At 38.7% G+C, this 24,082-nt stretch overlaps 1 protein-coding gene across 1 annotated transcript in view; it reads left to right on the top strand.

The window, feature by feature from the left end:
- The window catches only part of NLRP14 (NLR family pyrin domain containing 14), a 32,976-nt gene extending 9,766 nt beyond the window's left edge, over nucleotides 1-23,210 (top strand). Inside the window, 8 exon segments of the mRNA XM_055317702.1 lie at nucleotides 1,248-1,411; nucleotides 3,996-4,163; nucleotides 10,904-11,074; nucleotides 11,669-11,839; nucleotides 13,211-13,381; nucleotides 15,945-16,115; nucleotides 21,725-21,895; nucleotides 23,075-23,210. Of these exon segments, the coding sequence (XP_055173677.1) occupies nucleotides 1,248-1,411; nucleotides 3,996-4,163; nucleotides 10,904-11,074; nucleotides 11,669-11,839; nucleotides 13,211-13,381; nucleotides 15,945-16,115; nucleotides 21,725-21,895; nucleotides 23,075-23,210 (1,323 nt within the window).
- The last annotated feature ends 872 nt before the right edge of the window (nucleotides 23,211-24,082 follow it).

Genomic DNA, 24,082 nt, shown 5'->3' with positions numbered 1-24,082 from the left:
TAGACATAGTCACAAACTATCCTGTCCTATCTGTTCTCTGAAGGGTCCATTTATCTTCCCAACAGATCATTTGTTTTTTCACAAGTGCCTTTACTTCCTCTGCCTTTTTCCTGCTAATTTAGCTATACAAAGCCCAAATTCTACCTTTGAGTTACTCCTCACTGAACGTCACCCACAAGTATCCACAATGCACAAGCTAGTACAACTTGTATGTTTTTCTCTTGTTAACCTGACTTTTGGCATTCCAATTTACAAGTCCCTAGCTAGAAGCTGGGACGACACAAGGAAAAAGTTTTTTCCCCTCCTACAGCAGCTGTTTGTATCAGGCAACATGCTAGACTTCATATATTTTAATATGAATAAGTGCAACTACCAATTGTTAGCAAGTATTTCCCATTGTAAATGCTAAGCATTTTCTGTAGATTGTTTTACTAAATCTTCACAGAAATCTTAAGAAATCGTGTTATCTTCATTGTTTAAGATGAAGAAGCTGAGGCTCACATAAATTAGTGCCAGAATCACCCAGGTTAGCAAATGGCAGAGTTGGGACTCAGGACTGTTTTTGTTCTAGAGTGTACGCTTATAATCATAGGGTGTTCCTCTGTCTTATTCCTTGTTAACCTTCGTTTATAATGGGCTTATTGAAAGTATGCCTCATAGTTTATTATACAACATTTACATTTATTTATTTATTATACAACATTTACAAAATGCTTTTGTGTATGCACTGAACTTGACTATTAGATCCCTGCAATCCTGCAAAAGGGGATGGAATTCCCATTTCTTAGATGAAGAAAGCTTAGAGTTCTCAGAACTGATGTGACTTACCTAAAGTAATGTAGTTTAGAAAACTGGAGAACTAGAGCTCATAACCCATGGTTCTTAATCCCCACTCCGTGCCTGAATCTCTACCCACTACTCTTATTCTTATACTTTAAGTCTTAGATTATTTTTCTCCTTGATACTGGCTCTTTGGATATTTGAAGACCTCTGTCATCCTTCCTAAGCCGCCTCATCCAAAATGAAGTCTCTCTAATGTAATTTTGTGTGTGAGGGAATCATTGGGGAAGCATAGCCTCCTGGAGTGCCAGGAAGACGACTTTTGAGTGGACTGTGCCCATTCCAGACCTGCACTGATGCATTCGCCATTTCCAGAATATACTTTCACCCAATACCATCTTCTGAGAATTGCCTGGGCTGAAATAGATACATTGGTCTTGTCTTTTTCTCAATTATTTAGGCAAAAGGATGGTGGTAGCATTTTTCATTGTTGGCAAGATCTCTGTTCTGTGCTTCATACAAATGAGCACTTGAGAGAACTGGACCTGTGTCATAGCAACCTTGATGAATTAGCCATGAAGACTTTTTATCAAGAACTGAGGCACCCAAACTGTAAACTACAAAGACTATTGTAAGTTTGGCATGAGAAAATTTCATGAAATTATTTCAACTTTCTTTGTCCTACCTCCCACTATTACTTATTAGGGGGATCCAATGAATACTTAAAACTCACTGTGTAAAATACCTAAGGACAGCCATCGTATAAGCCTCTGGGGATGTGGAAGCAGACCTAGTTTGTTCTGGGAAAGATTGTATGGAGTGTAGCAGCTGTTGATGTGCATTTTTTTGAGGCTTGATAAGGAATTTTCTAGTTGAAGAACAAAGAGCTAAGGCATTCTAGGCAGCTCAACAGAGTATTTTCAAAGATAAATTCTGGGGGCACCTGAGTGACTCAGTGGTTGAGCTTCTTTCTGCCTTTGGCTCAGGTTGTGATCCTGGGGTACTGGGATAGAGTCCTGCATCAGCCTCCCCACAGGGAGCCTGCTTCTCTCTCTGCCTATGTTTCTGCCTTTCTCTCTGTGTCTCTTATGAATAAATAAATCTTCAAAACAAAGATAAGATTTTTTAAAGATTTTTTTATATTGAATAATTGACATTTAATAAAATGCACAGATAATTGACATTTAATAAAATGCACAGATCTGGTTAAGTTTTGACAATTGCATACACCTATGTAAGCAATACCCAAAATTAGATGGAAAATATATCCCCTCCGGAAGTTTCCTTCTACCTTATTCTATTCAACTTTCTTACCCTATGCAGTCTCTGCAGCAACCACCTTCTTACCTTTTGTCACTATAGATTAGGTTGTTCTGTTCTTAAAAATTGGGATTGTTTCATATAGTTAGTATGTACTTGTGTCAGTATTTTGCTCAACAAAATATTTTTGAAAATTTACCCACATGTTAGTTGCATGCTTTAATAGTTCATTGCTGAGGAGCATGCCATTGTATGATATACTGCAACTCCTTCTCTTTTGAATAGACCCCTGGGCTGTTTCCAGTTTTTGGCTATTATGAATAAGGCTGCTATGACTATTCTCGTATACACTTTGTGTGTGACTCAGGTCTTCATCTCTTAGGTTAATATTTCGGAATGGAATTGCTATTTCACAGATGGATGTTAACTTGTTAGGAAATTGCCAATGAGCTCTTTAGAGTGGTTGTACCATTTTTCAGTTGTACTAGCAATATATTAAAGTCCCTGCTGCTCCTCATCCTTACCGACACTTGCTATTTCAGTCTTTATTACATCTTAATTTGATTCTACAGACCCTATCACTTCTTTATAGTGGCTGGTTTACACTTCTGTCTCCTTGTCTACTGGCTCTACTAGGAGCTGGAGCTGAGCCTATTCTGTATTCAGTGCCCATCCATGTGCTCAAGGTCTAATTGGTGTTAAGTAATATGTACTGAATGCTGAACAAATGATTAGCACTGGAGATTGTTCTTTTTTTTGGGGGGGGGGTGGAGGGGTGGGAGGACAGGCTTCTCCCTAAATATGTCCCTTGGAATCTGTTTTTAGTGAGATTGACCTTCGGTTTCAAATAATCAGATTTGGCCTGGTTTTACACATAGATGTAGTAGGTGACAGCACAGATGTCAATATTAAGGGGTTCCTGGAAATCCTTTTCCTTTACCCCCAAACATCTCCCCTACATCTCCCTTTCACTGAATGTCACCAGTCTAAAGCCCTAACAATAGCTACTGCCTTTTTTTGGGCTAAAAGGCTTCCTCTTTTACAATGTGAGGGCTTCTTGGGAGGACACCACAAAGGCTGAACTTAGTCTTTCCTCCACAGTGGAATGGCCTTGCTTCAAGTCCCTCTTCCTTAACACATGAAATTGTACTTTCAACTTGTATTTAGTGAGTGCATTAGGCACTTTTACCAGATGATGATGATTAGTGCCATAAACCCCAGGTAAAAGCTGTTTTCTTGGGCTTGGCCAGAGGGAGGGTGAGGGTGAAGGGTAGGTAGTGGGCAAAAGGGAGGAGAGGTGATGTTACAAAGGGATGTTCCGAACAGTTGGTGAGCAGTGTAAACATGCAGAGACACTTATGGAAGAATCAGATATAGCTAACAGTCACTGAGTAGCAGATAACAACTAGGAAGAAATATGGGTGTATTTAACTTCCTCCCATATTTAGCTTTGGACTATCTCTGTACACCTTGCCAAGTCCATGAGGTGACATGTTTTGCAGTAATCTGTTTTGCTAATCATTTACATCAGTTGATATTAACTATGAACTTACCTTGGGTTATTTAAAGCATGCAATATTGTGAATTAGTGCTATAATTAAAGTATTTGGAATATCCTCCATTATTTGTGGTATACTGGAATGGAGTTCAAAAACTCCTCTTCTGGTTTTCCTGATATTACCTTCTCTTACTTCAAGGTCAAAAAAAGTTGAGAGTATCAGTTGTCAGGATGTAAGGGACACCTAAGTTGTAGCCCAATTGTTTTTCTAAGCAACGTCCTGAAACTGATTTATGACTACCCATGAAATATGAGAAACTAAAAGTAAGATAAGAAATGACAAGAATATTTAGATATATAAGAGTTGAGTTTGAAAAAAAAAAGGGGGGGGTTGGGAATGCTCTAACCAGGACAGAGATAATTTTGTTAATTCCTCCTGCATATTTTTCCTCTAAAGGATGAGATTTCTTTCTTTCCCGGGTGGTTGTCAGGATATTGCTAGTTCTTTGACTCACAACCAGAATCTGATGCATCTTGACCTGAAAGGGAGTGATATAGGGGACGATGGAGTAAAGTCATTATGTGAAGCCTTGAAACACCCAGAGTGTAAACTACAGAATCTGAGGTAAGTTGTGAGTTGTTTTTTTGTTCTTATTATAACTGAACAGATAGACTCTTTTATCCAGATAGATTCTTACAGCCTGGATTTGCTGTTCACAGGACCAGCTTCAGTCTATTTTCACTATATGGAATAGCAGGAATCCGTGATTTCAGAGTGACTTCCTTCTGACAAGACTTTTAACTGCTCCCATCCCCCCACTGAAGACAGTCCCCACTCCATTGTACAGTTCTGTGTCTCCATTTCCTAAATCAAAAAAAAAAAAAAAACCCAGAATTTATAAAGATTTAAATATTTTCATATTTAAGTACAGCCATATATATATTCATTGTATCTTTGCTTATAAGAATGCATGAATGGTAACTGGGGGCAGAGTTAGAGGGCTCAGTTTTACTTGTTTTGATAACTAATTACTCTTAAAATTGCAACTCCTTGACCAATACAAAAAGTTGAGGAAGAAAACAGCAGCTGTTAGTTGTCAAGGTGCTCACTTGCTCTCACACACTGGATCCTAGTAGTGGGTCTGTTTTTTTGTTTTGTTTTGTTTTTTGTTTTTTCCCCTGAAAGTGAGGGTTGTCGATCCTACTTGGTCCCCACATTGTATGACCAATTTCAAGGGAGCTCTCCTTTTCCAAATAAAGGTTTTTAGTTCAGTTTCTTACAAAGTAAAACTAAAACCAAACAAGAACAAAATAAAGTCACTGTAGTAAATTTTACCTTAGAAATTTTCATAATCCATGGACTCACTTAGGGGTGGGGAAGAGCTGAAAGGGGGGGTGGAGTAGGGTGGGCAGGGGGCAAGACAGAACCTTGACGCATGAAAGGCCAAGATAGGTTTGTACTTGTCAGAAGCAAATTGTAATCTATATGTAGAAAGCACAAGTAAAATCCAGAACAAGATCTTTTTACTAATAGGGAGATGAACTAAATTACCTTTGGGAATTCTTTAAGCTTCACCATGTTTTGTAGGATGAAATTCACTAATAGCATGTCTGGAAAGTTGAATGCTTCTTGAACATGGGTTGAGTTCAGTTATTAGGCCAGGTTGGGGTATCGGCTTTACCATCTGTGAAATAGTCTTAAGACCTTGTGAGGAATTTTCAGTCACCTGCAGCCTCTAGTCTAGAACGCAGGTGAGAAGTAGGTCATTGGTTCTTCCATCAAAAATGAAACACGTTAGTAGCAAAAAGCTATTAAATGGAGGGAAAGAGGTTTTCTTACAGTGGGAGCCATGGGTCCAAGACAAAAATGCCCTGGCACTTTATAGAGCAGCAGGCCTTGGTAAGATTTTTTATCAGTTGACTTTTTTTTTTAATATTTATTCATGAGAGAGAGAGAGGCAGATACTTAGGCTGAGGGAACCACAGGCTCCTTGCGAGGAGCCCAGTGTGGGACCCAATCCCAGGACTCTGGGATCATGACCTAAGAAAAGGTAGATGCTCAACCACTGAGCCACCCAGGTGCCCCTATCTGTTGACATTTGAACAGTGTTTTCCACTGCTAGCCTTCATGTAGACCCAGTTACTAGGCTTTCAAATAGGAAACCATCTATCTGGGTCAAAGAGTAGGGCTCCTTTTACCAGTAAGTAAAAGGTTTTGGTGGCAGAAGTCACTAGAGCTTCATAATAATTGAATGTCACATTATGTAGGATTGGATGTTCTCCCACGATGGGTGACCCCTAATTTACACTTTGAAGAAAGTTTCAGTTTTATGTTTGCATTAGACCTCATCACAGTTATGGACAGCTGACTGGTCACAGTAGTCTGGTTTGTGCATAGATCACGCTGAGCATTGTAGAGTTGCATTTTGATATTTATTTTCCCAGTGATTCTAGATGATGTGAGCAGTGAGAGTATTGATAAATTAGTAGGTCTTTGCCAGGCTGCCTCACAAAATATCTCCAATTACCATAGGAATTTTGCAAATTTAAACTATTTAAGAAAACTTTAAATTGCTGAGAGACTCCAATTAGCTTTTATACATGAGCATACTGGAAAAGTACAATCACTTTCATGTGATCTTTCACTGTAATATTTACTAAAGATTCCCCTCTAGAAGGGGAGAAAGATCCACTCAAGATCCTTGTGCTAATAACTTTTTCTTCTTCCTACGTGTGGTCCTGATAATAAAAGCCTTGGGCATATTAGTAATGCCACCTTGTGCAATTGTTGATGCCACCAAACAACCACCTGAAGAGTGCCAAAATGGTATTTTCTTTTTAAGATTTTATTTATTCATGAGAGACAGAGGCAGAGACACAGGCAGAGGGAGAAGCAGGCTTCTCACAAGGAACCGAAAGTGGGACTCTATCCCAGGACTCCCAGGTCATGCCCTGGGCCAAAGGCAGACACTTAACTGTTGAGCCACCCAGGCATCCCCAAAATGGTTTTAAAGCAAAACATTCTCTACATCTTCAAAGATTTTGAATTTAGAGGACTAATGTTTCAGAAAGGGTGGCATCTAAAATAGCTGCCAGGACAAACTGATTACTGATCAAGATAAGAAGGAAGGTGCCTGAGAATGAACCACAGCTTTGACTTTATTATTAACTAGAATAAATATTTTATAAGAGGTAAATAGTATATAGACCAGTGGAAAATTTTTGCTTTCCCAGGAGTTTGGAATCCTTCTAGTTTACTACAATTGTTTACATTCATGAAGGGTTCTAAAATGAGTTATAAATATGAACAGACTTTGGAAAAGGGAGAGTATACACTTTGAAGTCAGAACTTCTGCACCTGCACAGATTATCCAGCACACAAACTGGAGGTGAAACCTGAACTACTAGTGTTCTTTTCTTTATTGCAAAAATGTCTTCTACTCATTAACTTTAATAAACTTTATGTATACATCCACAGCTTCATAATAACACTACACAGGATTTAAATGAAATATCATTTAAAGATTTCAGCCCTAACTTCAAACATAAATAATAATGGAATATAAGAACACCTTGATTTTTGCTATCTTAATTTGAGTTGTAGGAAGAATAACAAATAGGTAAGAATGTGATTTATTTTCCCTTTGAAGTTTAACTTTTGTAGAGATTTTTAGAGAAACTATTTTTTAAAAAATATTACTCCAAGTTTCTAAAAATCAATGTTTGGAAACTATATTTAAATTAACATTAAAGACCGTATAACCACTGTTAAGTATACTTTTTTGGTATATTCCTCATTCAGAGGTTGATCCAGATAGTATGATATTTGCAATATTATCTGATTTTATGACTTACAAGATTACAACTTACAAAGATGTTGGTCATTTATGATATTAGATATTAACTCATTTTAATTATATATCCCAATTTATATTTGCATGCTTTTAAATATTAATATAAGTAATAATTATGTGACCTAGAAGGGAACTAAAAGAGATATAGGAAATTCTTTCTTTTAGATTCTTTTGTTAAAAATACAAAGCTGTGTATGATCTAGAAACTGTTTGCATTCTTATTTCTCATTATGGTAAATTCAGACATAAATCCCAATGACCTCTTGTAAGTCTCAAATTACAGAACAAATTAATTTACCTTATGATTTACCTTGATTTATAATGGGTCATGAAGCCTATCCTGTTCATCCAAAGGCTTTCCTTCTTGCAGGGAACAATTTCTATTACCATATTGTTTTAGAAACAACTCTCCTGCCTTCTTGCAATTTCTAATGACTATCAAAAGTCATAATAATCTTGTACTCAAATAACAAAAGATTTACAAAAGTCTTGGGCATCCTGGAAATGATACAGCAGTTTTGAGAAAACATTCACACAGTTGTTCTGAGGGCCTGGAGGGAGGGCCTGGGAGACCATCTTAGCTAAGGGAAGACTGGCCTCTCCGGCGATGCCTCTGGAATGGCAGTGTACTGATCCTGAGCTGCTAGCAGCACAGGAGAGCTTACTTCAGTGGGAAAAATCTGGCATCTTGCATCAGATAGAATCCTACCCCAGCCATGTCTCCAACATCAGGAGACCTTTATCCTTGAAACGTGGATTTCTTCTTCTGAATGCACTGCATCTAGGACCACCTGGTGGACCTATACCCATGGACAGCTTGTTAGAAAGACAGACCGAAATCAATGAGAACAAAATTATAATTGCTTGCTTTAATTTTAAAAATTATAATTTGTCTGGAAATTGTCAGCCCAGGCCCTTACCATAGGGGTACTATTAAGAGATAATTGGGTCATCGCTGCAGCAGGACCCAAATGTAAGTTAACATGTCTCCTCTGTTTGCTGACCCATATGCAGGGGGCCGTTTGGAATCTGCATCCTCAGCTCAGCTTTTGATTGAATCACTGGTGATTCAGGTTATATATTAATCTAATGGAGATAAGACCTTCAAACTCTAGGGAAAGTTATGCTTTTTAAAACTTATATGTGAGAGGAGAGTACTGGTGATCTTCTGATTGACAAAATCTGTTCCCTATTTGTAACATTTAGAAATTAAATATCAATTTGAAATAAGAGTGACACAGTATTTAAACAAACGATCAAAATTAGACTGATGAGTACTTATGAGTTGTTTTCCCAAGGCCTAGCAAAGGTTTTAGTCCTCTTGCTCTGTTTTTCAAGAGTGTCTATTAGTCACTGGTTGTAGCTCTTTTCCTATATAACTGTTACTTTTGCTCATATTAATCTTGTTTTCCCCTTCTTGGGGTATATCAAATTTATTTTCATGGATTTTTTTTTTTTTAATATTCATGAGAGAGACAGAGAGGCAGAGACACAGGCAGAGGAAGAAGCAGACTCCCTGCAGGGAGCCTGATGCAGGTCTGGATCCCAGGACCCTGGGATCATGACCTGAGCCAAAGGCAGAGGAACAACCACTGAGCCACCCACGTGTCCCTATTTTCATTGATTTTGTTTTTTATTGTCTGAAATATGGATTTCAGGTTTCCCTTGTCTTTAAACTATTGCACTTTTTTTTTCTTTTTAAATCTTAAACCTTCCTTTTCTCAGCCTGATTTCCACTTAGGATGTGTTCTTCAGAGAATTTGCATATTCCTATACATTTAAAACGTAAAACAAGCCATTCTAAACATTTTCTTCTGTTTCTGTTTTCTCTTTTTCATATGTGTACTTATCTTCTGTCCCTTAGTTAAGCTTTAATATTTTCTCCACATTGGAATCTTTTATCTGTCTAGAAGCGCTCCATCCAAACCCAGCGTTTCTCTTGTTTCTCTGCCTGCTTGGCTGCTGACAGACTTCCCTTTTGTATCACTCTCTTCAGGCTGCTGTAACCAAGTACCCCCTTAAAACAGAAATCTATTTCTCAAAGCTTTGGAGCCTGAAGTTCAAGATCAGGGTGCATTTCTGGTGAGGTTTCTCCCATTGGCTTGTAGGTAGCCCCCTTCTTGTGGTGTCTTCATGTGCCTTTTGCGTGTGTGTGCGTGCATGTTCTTGGTGCCCCTCTCCTAAGGGCACCAGGCCTGTTGCATCAGGGTCCCTCTTATGACCTCATGTAACCTTAATTATCTCCCTAAGGCCTGTCTCCACCTACAGTCACTTGGGAGTTTGGTGTTCCACGAAATTTGTATGTTGAAGCCACTTCAGTCCGTGACACCTTTTCAGGGCAAGTTGAAGTTTTCAGCCTTAGGCTGTGTCCTCAGTCATCTGTTGCAGTCTAGTTCTGGATTGAGGAGGGCAGCTCTTTCCTACCTATGGACACCCTTATTTTGATGAAGAGAACCAATTCCTGAGTAATGGAGTTGATACGTGCTTGGTTCAAAGAAGGAATTAGAGCAACTCCAGGTTTTTGGAACCTGCTGCCACCTGCCTTCTCTTGGAGCTGGTATCAGGCCCAGGCTCCTCCGAGCACAAATAGGAGTCTCTAAAAATTTGGGCTCTACAGGCACTTCTTCCATTCTTCTGCTTCCCTTCTTTATTTTTAGAAATTATTTTGTTTCTGACTCACTTATTTTTACTCTTAAGGACTGGGTTCCTCAGAAAACATGAATTGACTCCTATGAATAGGTGAGCTCTTAACAGTGGGAATCACACCTTTAGTTCCCGACTTCCTACCCCTTTGTTTCAGAAGTCAGGGTGTACACAGCATCTTAGTCCACCTTCTTCCAGGTTGTAGTTGGAGGAAATTCTTCCTGGCTTAAAAGATTATCATTTAAAAATATCTTTAGGGGGGACACGGGTGGCTCAGTGGTTGAGCCTTTGCCTTCGGCTAAGGACGTGATCCTGGAATACCAGGATCGAGTCCCGGCATCGGGGTCCCTGCATGGATCCTGCTGCTCTCTCTGCCTCTCTCTCTGTGTCTCTGTCTCATGAATAAATAAAATATTAAAAAAAAACCCCTAGGGGACAGTTGGGTGGCTCAGTCAGTTAAGCATCTGACTCTTGATTTCTGCTCAGGTCATGATCTGAGGGTTGTGGGATGGAGCCTCCTATCAGGCTCTGTGCTCAGCAGGGAGTCTGCTTGAGGAGTCTCTTTCTCTGTTGCCCACACATGCTCTCACATTCTCTCTCAAATAATCTTTAAAGAATATTTTTAGTACATTCATACCTAATTTCCATAAGGAATTGGAGAGGTGGAGATGGAAGAAACAAGCTTCCTATTCCTTCCTTTTCTAATCTGCTGTTAGAGCCTTGTGCTGATTAAGGAACTCACTCCGTGTAAGGAAGCTGGTCTTCAGAACTGGTCACAAAGCCTGGGAGACTATACCCTCAGGCTGGGTGAGTGGTTGTCATAGCTCTTCTCTGAGTAGGGTCATTTCTGTTCTTTTATGTTTTCCAGCTTGGAATCCTGCGACCTAACTACACTTTGCTGTCTAAATATCTCCAAGGCTCTCATCAGAAGTCAGAGCCTGAGATTTCTGAATCTGTCCACCAATCACCTATTGGATGATGGAGTCAAGCTCTTGTGCGAGGCCTTAGGACATCCCAAGTGTTACCTAGAGAGACTATCGTAAGTCTTGCTCATTTGTTTTCCCTGGAATCCTTTTGTGCAGTCTTGTGTGGCTTAGTGAAGAGCTGAAAGGGCAAACTGCTTGGGCCATGACACTACTTGGCTCATATGTCAAGCCTGGGTGAACTCTACGTAAAGGCCTCCTTTCCTTCCTTTTTTGATATTTGTTTATTTTCTTATTTTATATTTATTTATTTATTTTTAAATTTGTTTTATCTATTTATTTTTTCATGAGAGACAGAGGCAGAGGAAGGGAGCAGGCTCCCTGTGGGAAGCCTGATGCAGGATTCAATCCCAGGACCGTGGGATCATGACCTGAGCCAAAAGCAGACACTCAACCACTGAGCCACCCAGGTGTCCCTAGTTTGACTTTTAAATGCTGCTTTTCTTCATGACTGCTTATTTTTATTATTTTCCTCCTCTTCCCCTCCCCTGTATATAGCTGCAGTGGCATTTGTAATTTTAGTAGATTGAAAAGGTTGATTCTATAGCAGAGGTGTAGGGGCTATAAGTTACAGCCTAGAGTCCCTGCAAAGGAGAAGAGAAACAGGAACTTTGGTATTTGAATAATTTCTTCCTGTGTTTCTCTTTCAGCCTGGAAAGCTGTGGCCTCACGGTAGCTGGTTGTGAGGATCTTTCCTTGGCTCTCATCAGCAACAAAAGACTGACACATTTGTGCTTGGCGGATAACATCTTGGGAGATGATGGAGTAAAGCTTGTGCAAGATGCTTTGAAACATCCACAGTGCAAACTCCAGAGCCTTGTGTAAGACTGTACTAGTTTTCATCCTTCTGATGTATATTACATTTTGAAATCTATTTTAAAAAGGAAAATATGAACATATCCTGTCCCTTTTTCCTTTGTTATCCATAATGAAAATGACAAAGATGATGCTGTTAATAACTACCACATATTGTATCTTTACTCTATGCTGGGCCCTGTGCTAAATTTGTTTAACCTGTACAAAAGCACCTGTTGGTATTAGTTTGGCCATCCGGGTTCTAAGTGCCTCATTGGACAGGTAGGAAATGTGAGGCTGAGAAAGATTATGTTGCTTGCCTAATACAAGAAAATGATGGATTCAGGACTAAAGTCTGCCTGTCCAGCTCCATTTCTGGGCTTAGAACAGATTATATTAACACCATTAAACAGAAATGTAGCATCCCATAGTATGGCTATATCACAGTGTGATTATTCTCTTCATTGCTCTTAGACAATTTTAGATGTGGAATTAGAGGCAAAATTTTTATTTTGTCATATATGCTTAAATTTCTTCAGAGATTGTTCATATTTCCTCAGCAGTCTGAGGCCTACATTTTAATATCCTCACTGGATATCTATTTTTTCCATCAATATTATTTGGATAATTGAAAATAACTAAAAATAATTTATTGAACATCTCAAATATTTTTGGCCTTTAGTATTCTAAGCATTGCCTCTTTGTAGGCCCAATTTTCCTCTGGATGTTTTCTGTTATGTATGTTATATATGATGATTATTAATAGCACATATACATTATAAACATTATTTTTTATATATTGCAAATAGTTTACCTAGCATGTTGCTGTATTCCTAGCTTACAGTCCTTTTTAGAATATAGAAGTTCAAAATTTTTATGAAGTCAAATTATCTTTCTCCTTATGACTTCTTCTGGAAGTTTTGTCATAATTGGAAATATATTTCTTAAAAAAAAACTAATGTCCTATTCCTTATGGTTTACTTTTTAAATTTAAATGTTAAATTATTCCTAATTTACTCTAATAAAGCTTAAACTTATTTCCCCCATATGTCAGGTCTGCCTTCCCAAATTATTTATGGTATAATCTTTTCCCTACTGACTGGAAATGCTACTTCTATTATGTACAAAAAGTACTTTATTATGATTACTCCTGTACAGTGTGAAGAAGTCAACATTTCACTTATAGTAAGAAAAATTCTGAGAACATGGATCCAGTTTGTGCAATTTGGTACAAACCTAAGTATCCCAAGGGATACAGGCAAAGAGGTAATGAGGGAAGAGAATATTTGAGATAGTGCTGGCAAATAAGGGACCAGAGCATGAAACCTTTTCAAAGATAAAAACCTCTGGCCAGTATAGCGGTGATTCCATCTTTGCTTACATTGTCCTTCCTATAGGCTAAGGCGTTGCCACTTCACTTCACTTAGCAGTGAACATCTCTCGTCTGCTCTCCTGTGCAACAAGAGCCTGATACATCTGGATCTGGGGTCAAACTGGATACAAGATGATGGAATAAAGCTTCTGTGTGATGCCTTTCGGCATCCAAGCTGTAACCTTCAGGACTTGGAGTAGGTTTTCTGTGACCTTCCTTTATGTACTTTTACTGCTGTGAGGTCAGGGGAGATGAGGAAAGGGATGAGCTGTGTATCTGTCAAAGAAAGAATAAACAGCTGATTGCCTCTCTCTCATCCTGCCTGAGACAAGTTCGGGAAGTATGTTCATCAGATTTTTCTTAAACAGTTACTACAGTAATTAAAGTCAACCTCCCTCAGGTAAGAAGGACCAGAGACAACAGGCTGAACATCAGTCATTTTATTTTATTTTTTGGTTGTGCCCCAATGAGTTTATTGTGTGTCCTCTGCCTTATATCCATGAGGCAGAAATTATGCTCTACTTTTCAGTTAAGCTTTTTTTTTTAAGATTATTTATTCATATGAAAGACAGAAAGGCAGAGGGAGAAGCAGGATCCCTGTGAAGAGCCTGATGTGAGACTCCATCTCAGGAACCCGGGATCATGACCCCTTTGCCCTGAGCCAAAGGCAGACACTCAACCACTGAGCCGCTACCCAGGCACCCCTCAGTTCAGGTTTATAACTAGGTCAACTTCTAAAGAAACTAGGAAGACAATTTTTTTTTCTTTTAGAGAGTGCATGTGCAAGCAAGGTAGCAGAGGGAGAGAGAGAATCTCAGGCAGACTCCATACCCTACTGGGAGCCATACTCTTGGGCTTGATCTCATGACCCTGAGATTGTGACCTGGGCTGAAATCAAGAGTCAGATGCTTAATGGACTGAGCCCACCCAGGCACCCACTAGGAAGGGAATTTTTAAAAATATCCAACAAGCCAGTCATTATTAAACAATAGCTGTTCTTATTATATCCTCCCATTCTGTGAGTGGGTCTACACACACATGCATGCTGCATCTATATGTAATTGTGAATCCTGCATAGATAGAACTTTGAGGCTTCCTTTTCATATGATGGTATTTCAGAAATGTTTGAATACTTATATACAGTTATCTTATTGGCTATTTTAACAGATGCACTATATTTAGTGTTTAATATTTCAATATGTAAATGTTGTGGCTAGAGTGAAGCAACATAGTGGTGTTACTTAGTGGTCTTAGCTCCCTTTCCCACCAGGGCCTCCCATGGGACTAGTCACCTGGATAAGTCATTAAGTCAAACTCTAGCATTTTAGAACTATAAACTCTAGATTGTTGGTATATCCAGAGGTGTTTGGCTTGACTGGACTGACTCAGGATAGCCAAATTGCCACAAGAGTTTAATAGTTGATTGTCACATTGGTAAACACTAAGGCGATTCAACCTGTGAGTCCCGTAAATACCTGTACTTTCTTCAGGAAAACGTGTATGATGTGATTCTCTGAAGTTTCAACTGGAAGAACAAAGTTTTACTTCATGGAAATTATTGTTAAATCCAATACCTTTATGTCAGCCACAATTTCTAAGTGACCTATACATGCAAGATGTTTGGTTATTCCACTTTGTCTCCTCACCACTGCTGTAAACACATAGACAAATCTTTTGGTTTCTTAGCTACCTTCACAGCCTCCATGCATCCCATGCCAATTCTTTTAACCTAAGTTGACAACAAATATAAGCTACATTCTGAGGGCATTAAAAGCTGTTACTAACGTGATGCTCTTGCCCTCAAATATCTCACAAAATGCTGAGATCAGGAAATAAATACAAAGCCAGTTAGAACATATTCCATGTATTATAAAGATAGGACAAAAGTCCCAAGAAGCAAGGAGTGGAACAGAGGGGACTGAGTTACCTTAGCCTTGAAAGATGAGGAGGATTTTGTTGGGTGCAGGTATCCTTGGCAGAAGGTAGGAAGAGAGAAGAGACATGAAGATAGAGGTGGTAGGTTTGGGGGGAAAAATGGATGTGTATGGTTGGTGACTAGGATGGGGATGAAATATGGAAAGCGAATGCTGGAAGCCAGATTGTAAATGCTCTTGACTGCCCTACTGGAGACTGAAAGAAATATATTCATATATGCAGTCTGCTGCTGCTTGGAAAAAATGCTTTCTTAAAAAAGATTTTATTTATTTATTCATGGGAGAGAGAGAGAGAGAGAGAGAGAGAGAGCGAGAGAGAGAGGAGAAGCAGGCTCCTGCAGGGAGCCCGATGTGGGACTCGATCCCAGGACCCCGGGATCATGACCTGACCCAAAGGTAGACACTCAACCACTGAGCCCCCCGCCCCCCCCCCAGCCATCCCAGAAAACATTTTAAGATAGATTCCTTGGAAGTGTTTTTATTTCAAAAATATATTAGAAACTGAAAGCACAGATCTGTGGGTTCCTTGGGTAAACTTCTATCCCCCCCCCTTTTTTTAGTTTTGATAGGAAAAAGTATTTATACCTCTGATTTGGGAAGCTTGGTAGATAGTGTTTTTGGGAGAAAGCAGCTTTATTCACACTTTTTCTTCTCATTAAGCAATCCCATTTGTTTCTGCTGATAACGTTAGACATTCCTATGTGCATCCTGGATTGTGGATAGAAAAGGGGTCAGGGAAAAGGCTCAGATACCTGGGCTTCTCTCCTAGGAATAACTAATTAAGCTTCACAACCAAATGTCTCACTTCGTCTGTATTTCTTGCAGATTGATGGGCTGTGTTCTTACTAGTATGTGTTGTCTGGATCTGGCTTCTGCTATTCTGAACAACTCACACCTACAGAACCTGGACCTTGGGCACAATGACCTGCGGGATGATGGAGTAAAAATTCTGTGTGAGGCTTTGAGACATCCAAACTGCAATATTCAGAGGCTTGGGTGAGTTCAGTTTTCCATCAAGAAAATGCTACATATTTGGTGGCTAGTGTGGCTAGAAGAAATTTAGTACACAAAAGAGGATGAAAAATGGAATAGATAGAAGGTAAGTTACTATCAGAAATGAGAATCTGATTTTCAAATATATGGATCGATGTGTATTAAGCATTAGTATTGAAGCTGTATTTCATGTTTCTTAGTGTCCTCCTTAGTGCCTTGGCCAGAGTCTATATTAAGTAAATGGTACTAGCTTTAAACTCTTCCATGTTCTGTCATCTTTCAGATATTCCATCTGTCTTTGAATGAACTTCTCTTATTAAATTGAAGATTTTTGGAACACCTGGGTGGCTCAGTTGGTTAAGTGCCCAACTCTTAATTTCGGCTCAGGTCATGATCTCAGGGTCAGGAGATTGAGCCCTGCATTGGACTTCACACTGGGTGCTTAAGATTTTGCTTCTCCTTCTACTCTTCTCTCCCCTCCCCTCCCCTGGCTTGCGTGAGCTCACCTGCACATGTGTACTCTCTCTCAAAATAAATAAATAAATAAATAAATAAACTGAATATTTTGCCAATTGTCTTCTATCTGGAAAAAATGCTATCTATGCTCTTTTTAAAAAAGATTTATTTTTGAATCTTTTAAAATCTTTAACATCTCTTATTCTAAAGAGAGGTAGAGGCAGAGAGAGGGAGAGTGTGAGTAGGGGGAGCGGTGGAGGGAGAGGTAAGGGAGAGGATCCCAAGCAAACTCTGCACACTGAGCGTGGAGCCCGATGCAGGGCTTGATCTCCTGACCCTGAGATCATGACCTGAGGTAAAATGAAGAATTGGACCCTTAACCGACTGAGCCACCTAGGCATCCTACTATCTATGCTCTTAAGAAGCCTGTGGTCTAATAAAATCTTATCTTCTGTTTTGAGTACTTTTTATGTTCAATCGTATATTATTTTTTAAAATCTTGAAATGATATTGGCTAGTACATTTTTACTTGTATAGCATGAATTATTGACCTCTGGGTCAAGAATTTTGTTCCGTATGTGAGAAACACAAATATTTTGTCTCCCAGACTCTTTCAAGAAAGTGCTGTTTTATTTATGTATGCATCAACTGTTTATTGTTGTTGTGATAAAAATATATATTGTAACTATTGGATCTGAAATGTAATTTTATCCTGCTTATAACCTAATAAGTTAGCCTTGTTATCCATTACAACTCATGAGAGGGACCAGGACCTGCTGATCTTGGTATCATTGGCCATAAAGGGAGCAAAAAATTGGCCCAAAGCAGTCCCATCTCCAATAAAGAGATACTCAGTGGCCCATACTTCCAAATTTAACAAACCTCTAATCTCACTCCAGTGTGGTCTGTGTTGTTCCACTGATTTGGGTCATCATGCCCAGCTGATTCTTCCCCTTCAGTGTCCTTACTGGTTAAACATTGTTTTTGTCTTGGATGTCCTTAGAATTGCTCTTCAGGAACAATCATTCCCGTGTAGAATTTTCCTTATTAATATTTTTCTGGGGAAATGGTGTGCTATTTTAGTCTATAGATGGTGCTCTATTTTGGTAGGGTTTCCTACTTTAATTTCTGCTTATCTGATTTTCAGGGTCCTTAATTATGCTTGTGTTGGGTCTCTTGTCTGTCTTTATACGTTTTTTAAAACTCATTTTCTTTCACTTTTCTCTAACCCATGCTACATATTTCTGAGTGTGTTTTCAGCAGTGGCAACCTCCTTTTTGCTTCTTATGTCACCTACATTCTGTAATTTTTATTTTTCTCTCCTGATATTTTAAAGATCTGCCTATGTTCATCTCTTTTGTTTCTTAAATTCCATATGAGTGAAATCATATGATCTTTCCTTATTTCCCTTAGCATAATACACTCTAGCTCCATGCATGTCATTACACCTTTTTGATGGCTGAATAATGCCACTGAATGGCAAAGGAGATTGAGATATATAATCAGTGGACACTAGGGCTTTTTCCATTATTTGGCTATTATTGATAATACTGCTATAAACGTCAAGTGCATGTATCCCTTTGAATCATTTTTGTGTCCTTTGGTTAAATACCTAGTAATGCAATTGCTGGATAGTGATAGTTAAAAAACAAAAAAACAAAACCAAAAACAAGAAAGGCAAATACAAAACAGACCCTTAACTATAGAGAACAAACCGAGAGTTAATGGAGGGAGAAGGTGGGTGGTAGGTGGGCTTAGATGGGTGATGAGTATTAAGGATGGCACTTGTAATGAGCATGGGTGTTGTATGTAAGTGATAAATCACTAAATTATATTCCTGAAATATTACACTGTATGTTAACTGGGAATTTAAAAACTTGAAATGTTTATACGCAGAAAAAAAAAATCTGCCAAGTCCTATTTTAAACATTTTCACTAGGAAATATAAAATATATACAAACAAGTAAATAAACCTGTTTAAAAAAAAAAAAAACAACAAAACAGGTCAGTAAATTGAATTTGCCCAGGAAACTAAAGTAACCTTTATCTTTGTGGCCATCATTTATTTGTACAGTGACCATGAGTGTATATAGTCCTAGGCAATATATTAAATTATGTCAGGTTCTGCATTTTATGTACAGAGGATCCTACTCTGTATATTCTTTTGTGTTATGATTTTTTGTGTGCATTGTTAGGAATTGGCATCCAGTTTCATGTAGTTAGTTTTTTAAATTATTTATTCATGATAGACACAGAGGCAGACATAGGCAGAGGGAGAAGCAGGCTCCATGCAGAAAGCCCAATGCGGGATTTGATCCTAGGATGCCAGGATCACACCCCGAGCCAAAGGCAGATGCTCAACTGCTGAGCCACCCAGGCATCCCCATGTAGTTAGTTTTTTAGTCATTTTTATCGCAGTAAAGTATTCCAGTGAATGACTATACCACAAACTATGTAACCCTTCTATTATATGTGGACTTTTGTGTTTTTTATGATAGTCACAGAGAGAGAGAGAGAGGGGCAGAGACACAGGCAGAGGGAGAAGCGGGCTCCATGCACCGGGAGCCCGACGCGGGATTCGATCCGGGTCTCCAGGATTGCGCCCTGGGCCAAAGGCAGGCGCCAAACTGCTGCGCCACCCAGGGATCCCCAATAATGAATTCTGAAGCACATACGTATATATCCATCAAGGGTAAACAGGAGTAGATTTATTACATCATGGGCACTAGGTCTTCAAATTTATCAGGTTTTGTCAAAAAAAAAGATTGTACTAATTTCATCTGCCCCTGGTAGTGTGTGATAGTTCTTGTTCTCTATTCTTGCCAGTTTTGTCTGACTTAATTTTTAAAGTTTTAGTGAATCAGGTGTGTTTCAACATGTCATTGTGGTTTGTTATACGAATATTTTAACATCTTGGTTTATAAAGGAGATTAGGTTATAAATTTCTTGTGTAGTCCCCTTCAAGTTTTGGTATCCAAATGATCGTATTTTCAAAAAATGAGTTCAGGAGTGATCCTCTTCTCTTTTCTAGGGGAGTTTGTGTAATATTGGAATTATTTCATCCTTGAACTTCGTGGAAATTTCTGGTAAAGCTGTATGATCCAGAATTTCCTTTGTGTGGAGATTTGACTTCTGATTCATTTTTAAAAATAATTATACATTTATGTAAGTTTTCTAGAGTAATTCTTGGTAAGATTATTCCTACGATTTTATCCATTTCATCTGAATTTTAAAACTTATTGGCAGGTGTCTAAAATTTTATTCTCTGCTCAACTTCTGATCATCTCCAGTGACTTAGACATCTAGTGATGTCTCCTGTCTTTTCCTGGTATTGGCAGTTTGAATTTTTTCTCGTTTTACTTTTTCAAAGAACACAACATAGATCTTCTCTATATTTTTTATTTCATTAATTATTATTTTATCTTATTTCTGCTTTTACTGAGTTTATTTTACCATTCTTAAATTCTTGAGTTGAAGGATAAATATTTCCTCATTTTCTACACTTAAACATAGGACTTTTCTTCAAATCATGGCATTAATTCCATCCTATATTTGATATTATATGCACCATTTGTTATTTTTGAGTCTAAAATATTTAACTTCCCTTATGATTTTTTTCTTCAATCTATGGGTTATTTTAAAGTATATTCCCCCCAAAAAAAGTATATTCCCTAATTTTCAAATATGAGGTGTTTCTTGTCATCTTTTTATATTTAATCTCTCGCATTGTGGTCTGAGAACATACTAAGCATGATTACAATTCTTTGAAATTTGATATTAGCCTCATGACTTAGTATATAGTCAGTTCTTCTATGTGTACCATGATGCACTTAATATGAAGAGTTATGGAATGCTATATTGTATATAAGTGAATTAATATTCTGTTATTCAGATCATCTATACATTTTTTTTAAAGATTTTATTTATTCATGAGAAAGGCAGAGAGACATAGGCAGAAGGAGAAGCAGGCTTCCTGATGCAGGACTTGATCCCAGGACCCCGCGATCAGTCTGAGTCAAAGGCAGACACTCAACCAGTGAGCCACCAAGGCATCTTTAATTTTCTATATTGTGAAGCCATTATTAGTGACTGCAAACTTAGAATGATTATTTCCTGATGAATTCTTTTTTTTTAAATTTTTATTTATTTATGATAGGCACACAGTGAGAGAGAGAGAGAGAGAGAGAGAGAGAGAGAGAGAGAGAGAGAGAGGCAGAGACACAGGCAGAGGGAGAAGCCGGCTCCATGCACCGGGAGCCCGATGTGGGACTCGATCCCGGGCCTCCAGGATCGCGCCCTGGGCCAAAGGCAGACGCCAAACCGCTGCGCCACCCAGGGATCCCCCTGATGAATTCTTAACCTCTTATGTCTCCTAGTGCTTTTTACCCTACGGTTTATTTTGTGTGATATTAACCTCGTGTCATAAATAGTGAAATTGTTGGTCTATGACATTAATGGCGAGTTCCATGTGGAGGCAGCAACTTAAATGTTTTAAACTCAGCACCTATATAGGCACTCAATTATTGAATGGCTAGGTAAACATAAGATTAATTGCTTGGGGATGTCATCAGGTGTAGAAGGTTGAGTTTAAAATACTTCAATTCCTAGTAGTATCATTGGTTTATGCAAATGTCCTCTATTGACTATTGGTTAATTTATCTCCTTTAACCATTTTTCTTCCCTTGTGTAGGCAGCTGGCCTACTGTGTTTGAAATATGCCATATAATTGTATCATTGTAAAAGATATAATGTTTTTTGGTGTATGCATTTCTATTTGCATAAATGGCACAGTGCTAGAGACCTCATTCTATATCTTGCTTTTGAAATACTCAATACCATATTTCAAAAGTCTACTTACACATCTATACTTTTAATGATCAAAAATCCAACTGCTTCAACTTTTCTTAGTGTGTTTTCCTGTTTATTCCCTGGACCATAATTATGAACTTGGAATTCTTGATTTAGGAAGGGGATATATTCAGTCTATAAATAACTAGTAATAATGAATATGAGAAGGACTTACATTCTTCAAATTTACTCTAATTATGCTCCCTTCATTTTAAGCTTTGGAGTCCTCCTACACTCCCAGCTCACAGATCTCTTACGTTCTTGCTCTCTGGGATAAAATTTTTATCTTTAGCCTCTCTTCCCTGCAGATTGGAATACTGTGGTTTGACCTCCCTGTGCTGTCAGGATCTCTCATCTACTCTTAGAAGCAACCAAAACCTGATAAAAATAAACCTGAAACAGAATACTTTAGGGTATGAAGGAATGATGAAGTTATGTGAAGTCTTGAAGTCTCCTGAATGTAAACTGAAAGTTCTGGGGTAAGTCTTCATTAGCTTCTTAAGGTGAAAGTTTCCTGTAACAGGATTTGGGGAACCACTTGTGTACTGCAGGCCTAAGGATCAGCCTGATTGTGGATCCTTGCATATTTTTGAGGCCCGTATTTGTTTTTCTCACATAGGACGTGGAATTTTGAGAGTGTAGCATAGTGGTAACAGCGAAGAACTCTAAAGCAAGACTACCTGAGTTTGAAAGCTAGCTGGAACTTACTAGACATTTGAACTTGCACTAGTCTCCAATCTCTGTGTTCCGGTTTCCTTATCTACAAATGGGTGAAATGATATCTGCCCATGTTTTATTATGAGGATTGATCAGCTGACTCAGAAGGGGGGCGCCTATTCTGTTTTACTATCTGAAGGTAGAGTGTTTCTATGAAAACTTTCATAAGCGAAAATGATGTAAAGCAGAGAAGCAATTACAATTAATTTTATATGGGAAATTTTTTTGAGCATTCCTGGACCTAAACAATAACCTCTTTCAGGCTTTTCTGATACCTTAGGACACATGCACAAAATAAATTGATATAAAGCACAGATGCCTGACAGTTTAAAGCTATGCCAGCATGGTGCTGAGAGGCAGTGTAGGTCCCAGAGAAGGGGCGTGGAAGGGCCACTGCTCTTGCTGCTTGGGTTTGTGCTGCCTCTATAATGGCTTGCTAGATCCAAATGCTATTTTCGCTTTTTACGTGTGTGTGTGTGTGTGTGTGTGTGTGTGTGTGTGAGAGAGAGAGAGAGAGAGAGAGAGAGAGAGAGAGAGAGAAAAGCAAAAATCTTTAGACTTCCTTTGGTTATCAAAAACAGTTGCTAATGTTGGGCTCTCATAAGGGTGAAGTGGTATAGGTATGATCTTTGAACAGCCAAGGGTACCTGTAGTGAGAACCGTGCCTAGCATATAACACATAATAGTGTTATGTGTTAGCTGTTGCTATCAGTAGTACTGTTTTGAGAAGCAAAAGCCTCCTGGAGGATCCTCTTAAATTTTAGTCTATTTCTATTTCTACTCTCTATTTTCCTTCACCTCCTGCCTTCCCTCTCCTGTGTATCCCTCACACTTTCCTTGCCCCACTCCCCAGCCATGTTCATTTGTCATTTGTGTCTACTGCAGTCTTTCTCAGAGAAACAAATCTGAGTGCGAGAAGAGGTGTTCCCTTGTTTTCTCAGGGTGTGCAAAGAAGCATTTGATGAGGAAGCTCAGAAGCTGCTGGAAGCTGTGCGAATTAGCAATTCACACCTCATCATTAAGCGCGATTATAATGATGATGATGATGAAGAAGGTTCCTGGTGGCGGTGTCTCTGATTTGAAGAACCTGATGTTCTTTTTAAAAGTAAAATGAAGGCTTAGAGTGACTAGGCTTGGGCCTCTTAGCTTTAGGTGCTTTATGCCCAGACTGTTTAAGGTCTGTTAGATGTAGATGAGTCACTTCTCTGTAACATTTCTGTTATACTTCACATGGGAGTTGAAAGGCTATAAAATAAAATGAAAAGCATAAAGCCCTGTGGAAGGTATAACATGTTTTTAATTGGATACAGAGCTTTAGAATTCAGATGCGAGAATCCTAGAAATGATACCAGAGGACGGGGCCAGGGCAGATGGACATAAGAATGTCTGTTTTCCTTTCTCTCCCTCCCATAATTGGCTTACTTCACAGCCTCACCAGCTCTGGGTTATTTTACTGACTGCTTTTCTTTGTGTGCTCCTGGGACCACTGGTGTCTAAATACTTCGGGTGTTTCTTAAAATGCAGATTATTGAGCCCTGTATCAGACTTACTGAATCAGAATAACTAGATGAAAACCTTAGGAACTGGCATTTTAAATAATTTTCCAGGCAGTTTTTAGGCATGTTATGATTTGAGAATTGCCGGTCCCAATTGAAGCAGGAGTCCACTTCCTCAGTGAACATTTTCTGTAGCCTGTTGCAAAGATAAGTGGATATAGGATTATTGGGTTTAGAGCTAAAGTCATGTGCTTTGACAGAAACCTGATTCAGTAACCTTTTCTGTGAAAGACTTCTAATTATTTATTAATATGTGAAAAACCATTCCAAAATTTAGTGACTTAAAGCAGTTACTGCTTTGTTCTATCTCATGACTTGGTAGATTAGAATTCAGAGGGGCTCAGCTAAGCATTTCTTACACTCCACACATTACTTGGGGTCCTTCAGTGATAC

Source organism: Nyctereutes procyonoides, unplaced genomic scaffold (assembly GCF_905146905.1).
Source record: "Nyctereutes procyonoides isolate TBG_1078 unplaced genomic scaffold, NYPRO_anot_genome, whole genome shotgun sequence".
In the NCBI taxonomy this organism is placed as follows: domain Eukaryota; kingdom Metazoa; phylum Chordata; class Mammalia; order Carnivora; family Canidae; genus Nyctereutes; species Nyctereutes procyonoides.
Note: the sequence above shows the minus strand (reverse complement) of the source record. Positions and strands in the feature narration are given on the sequence as shown.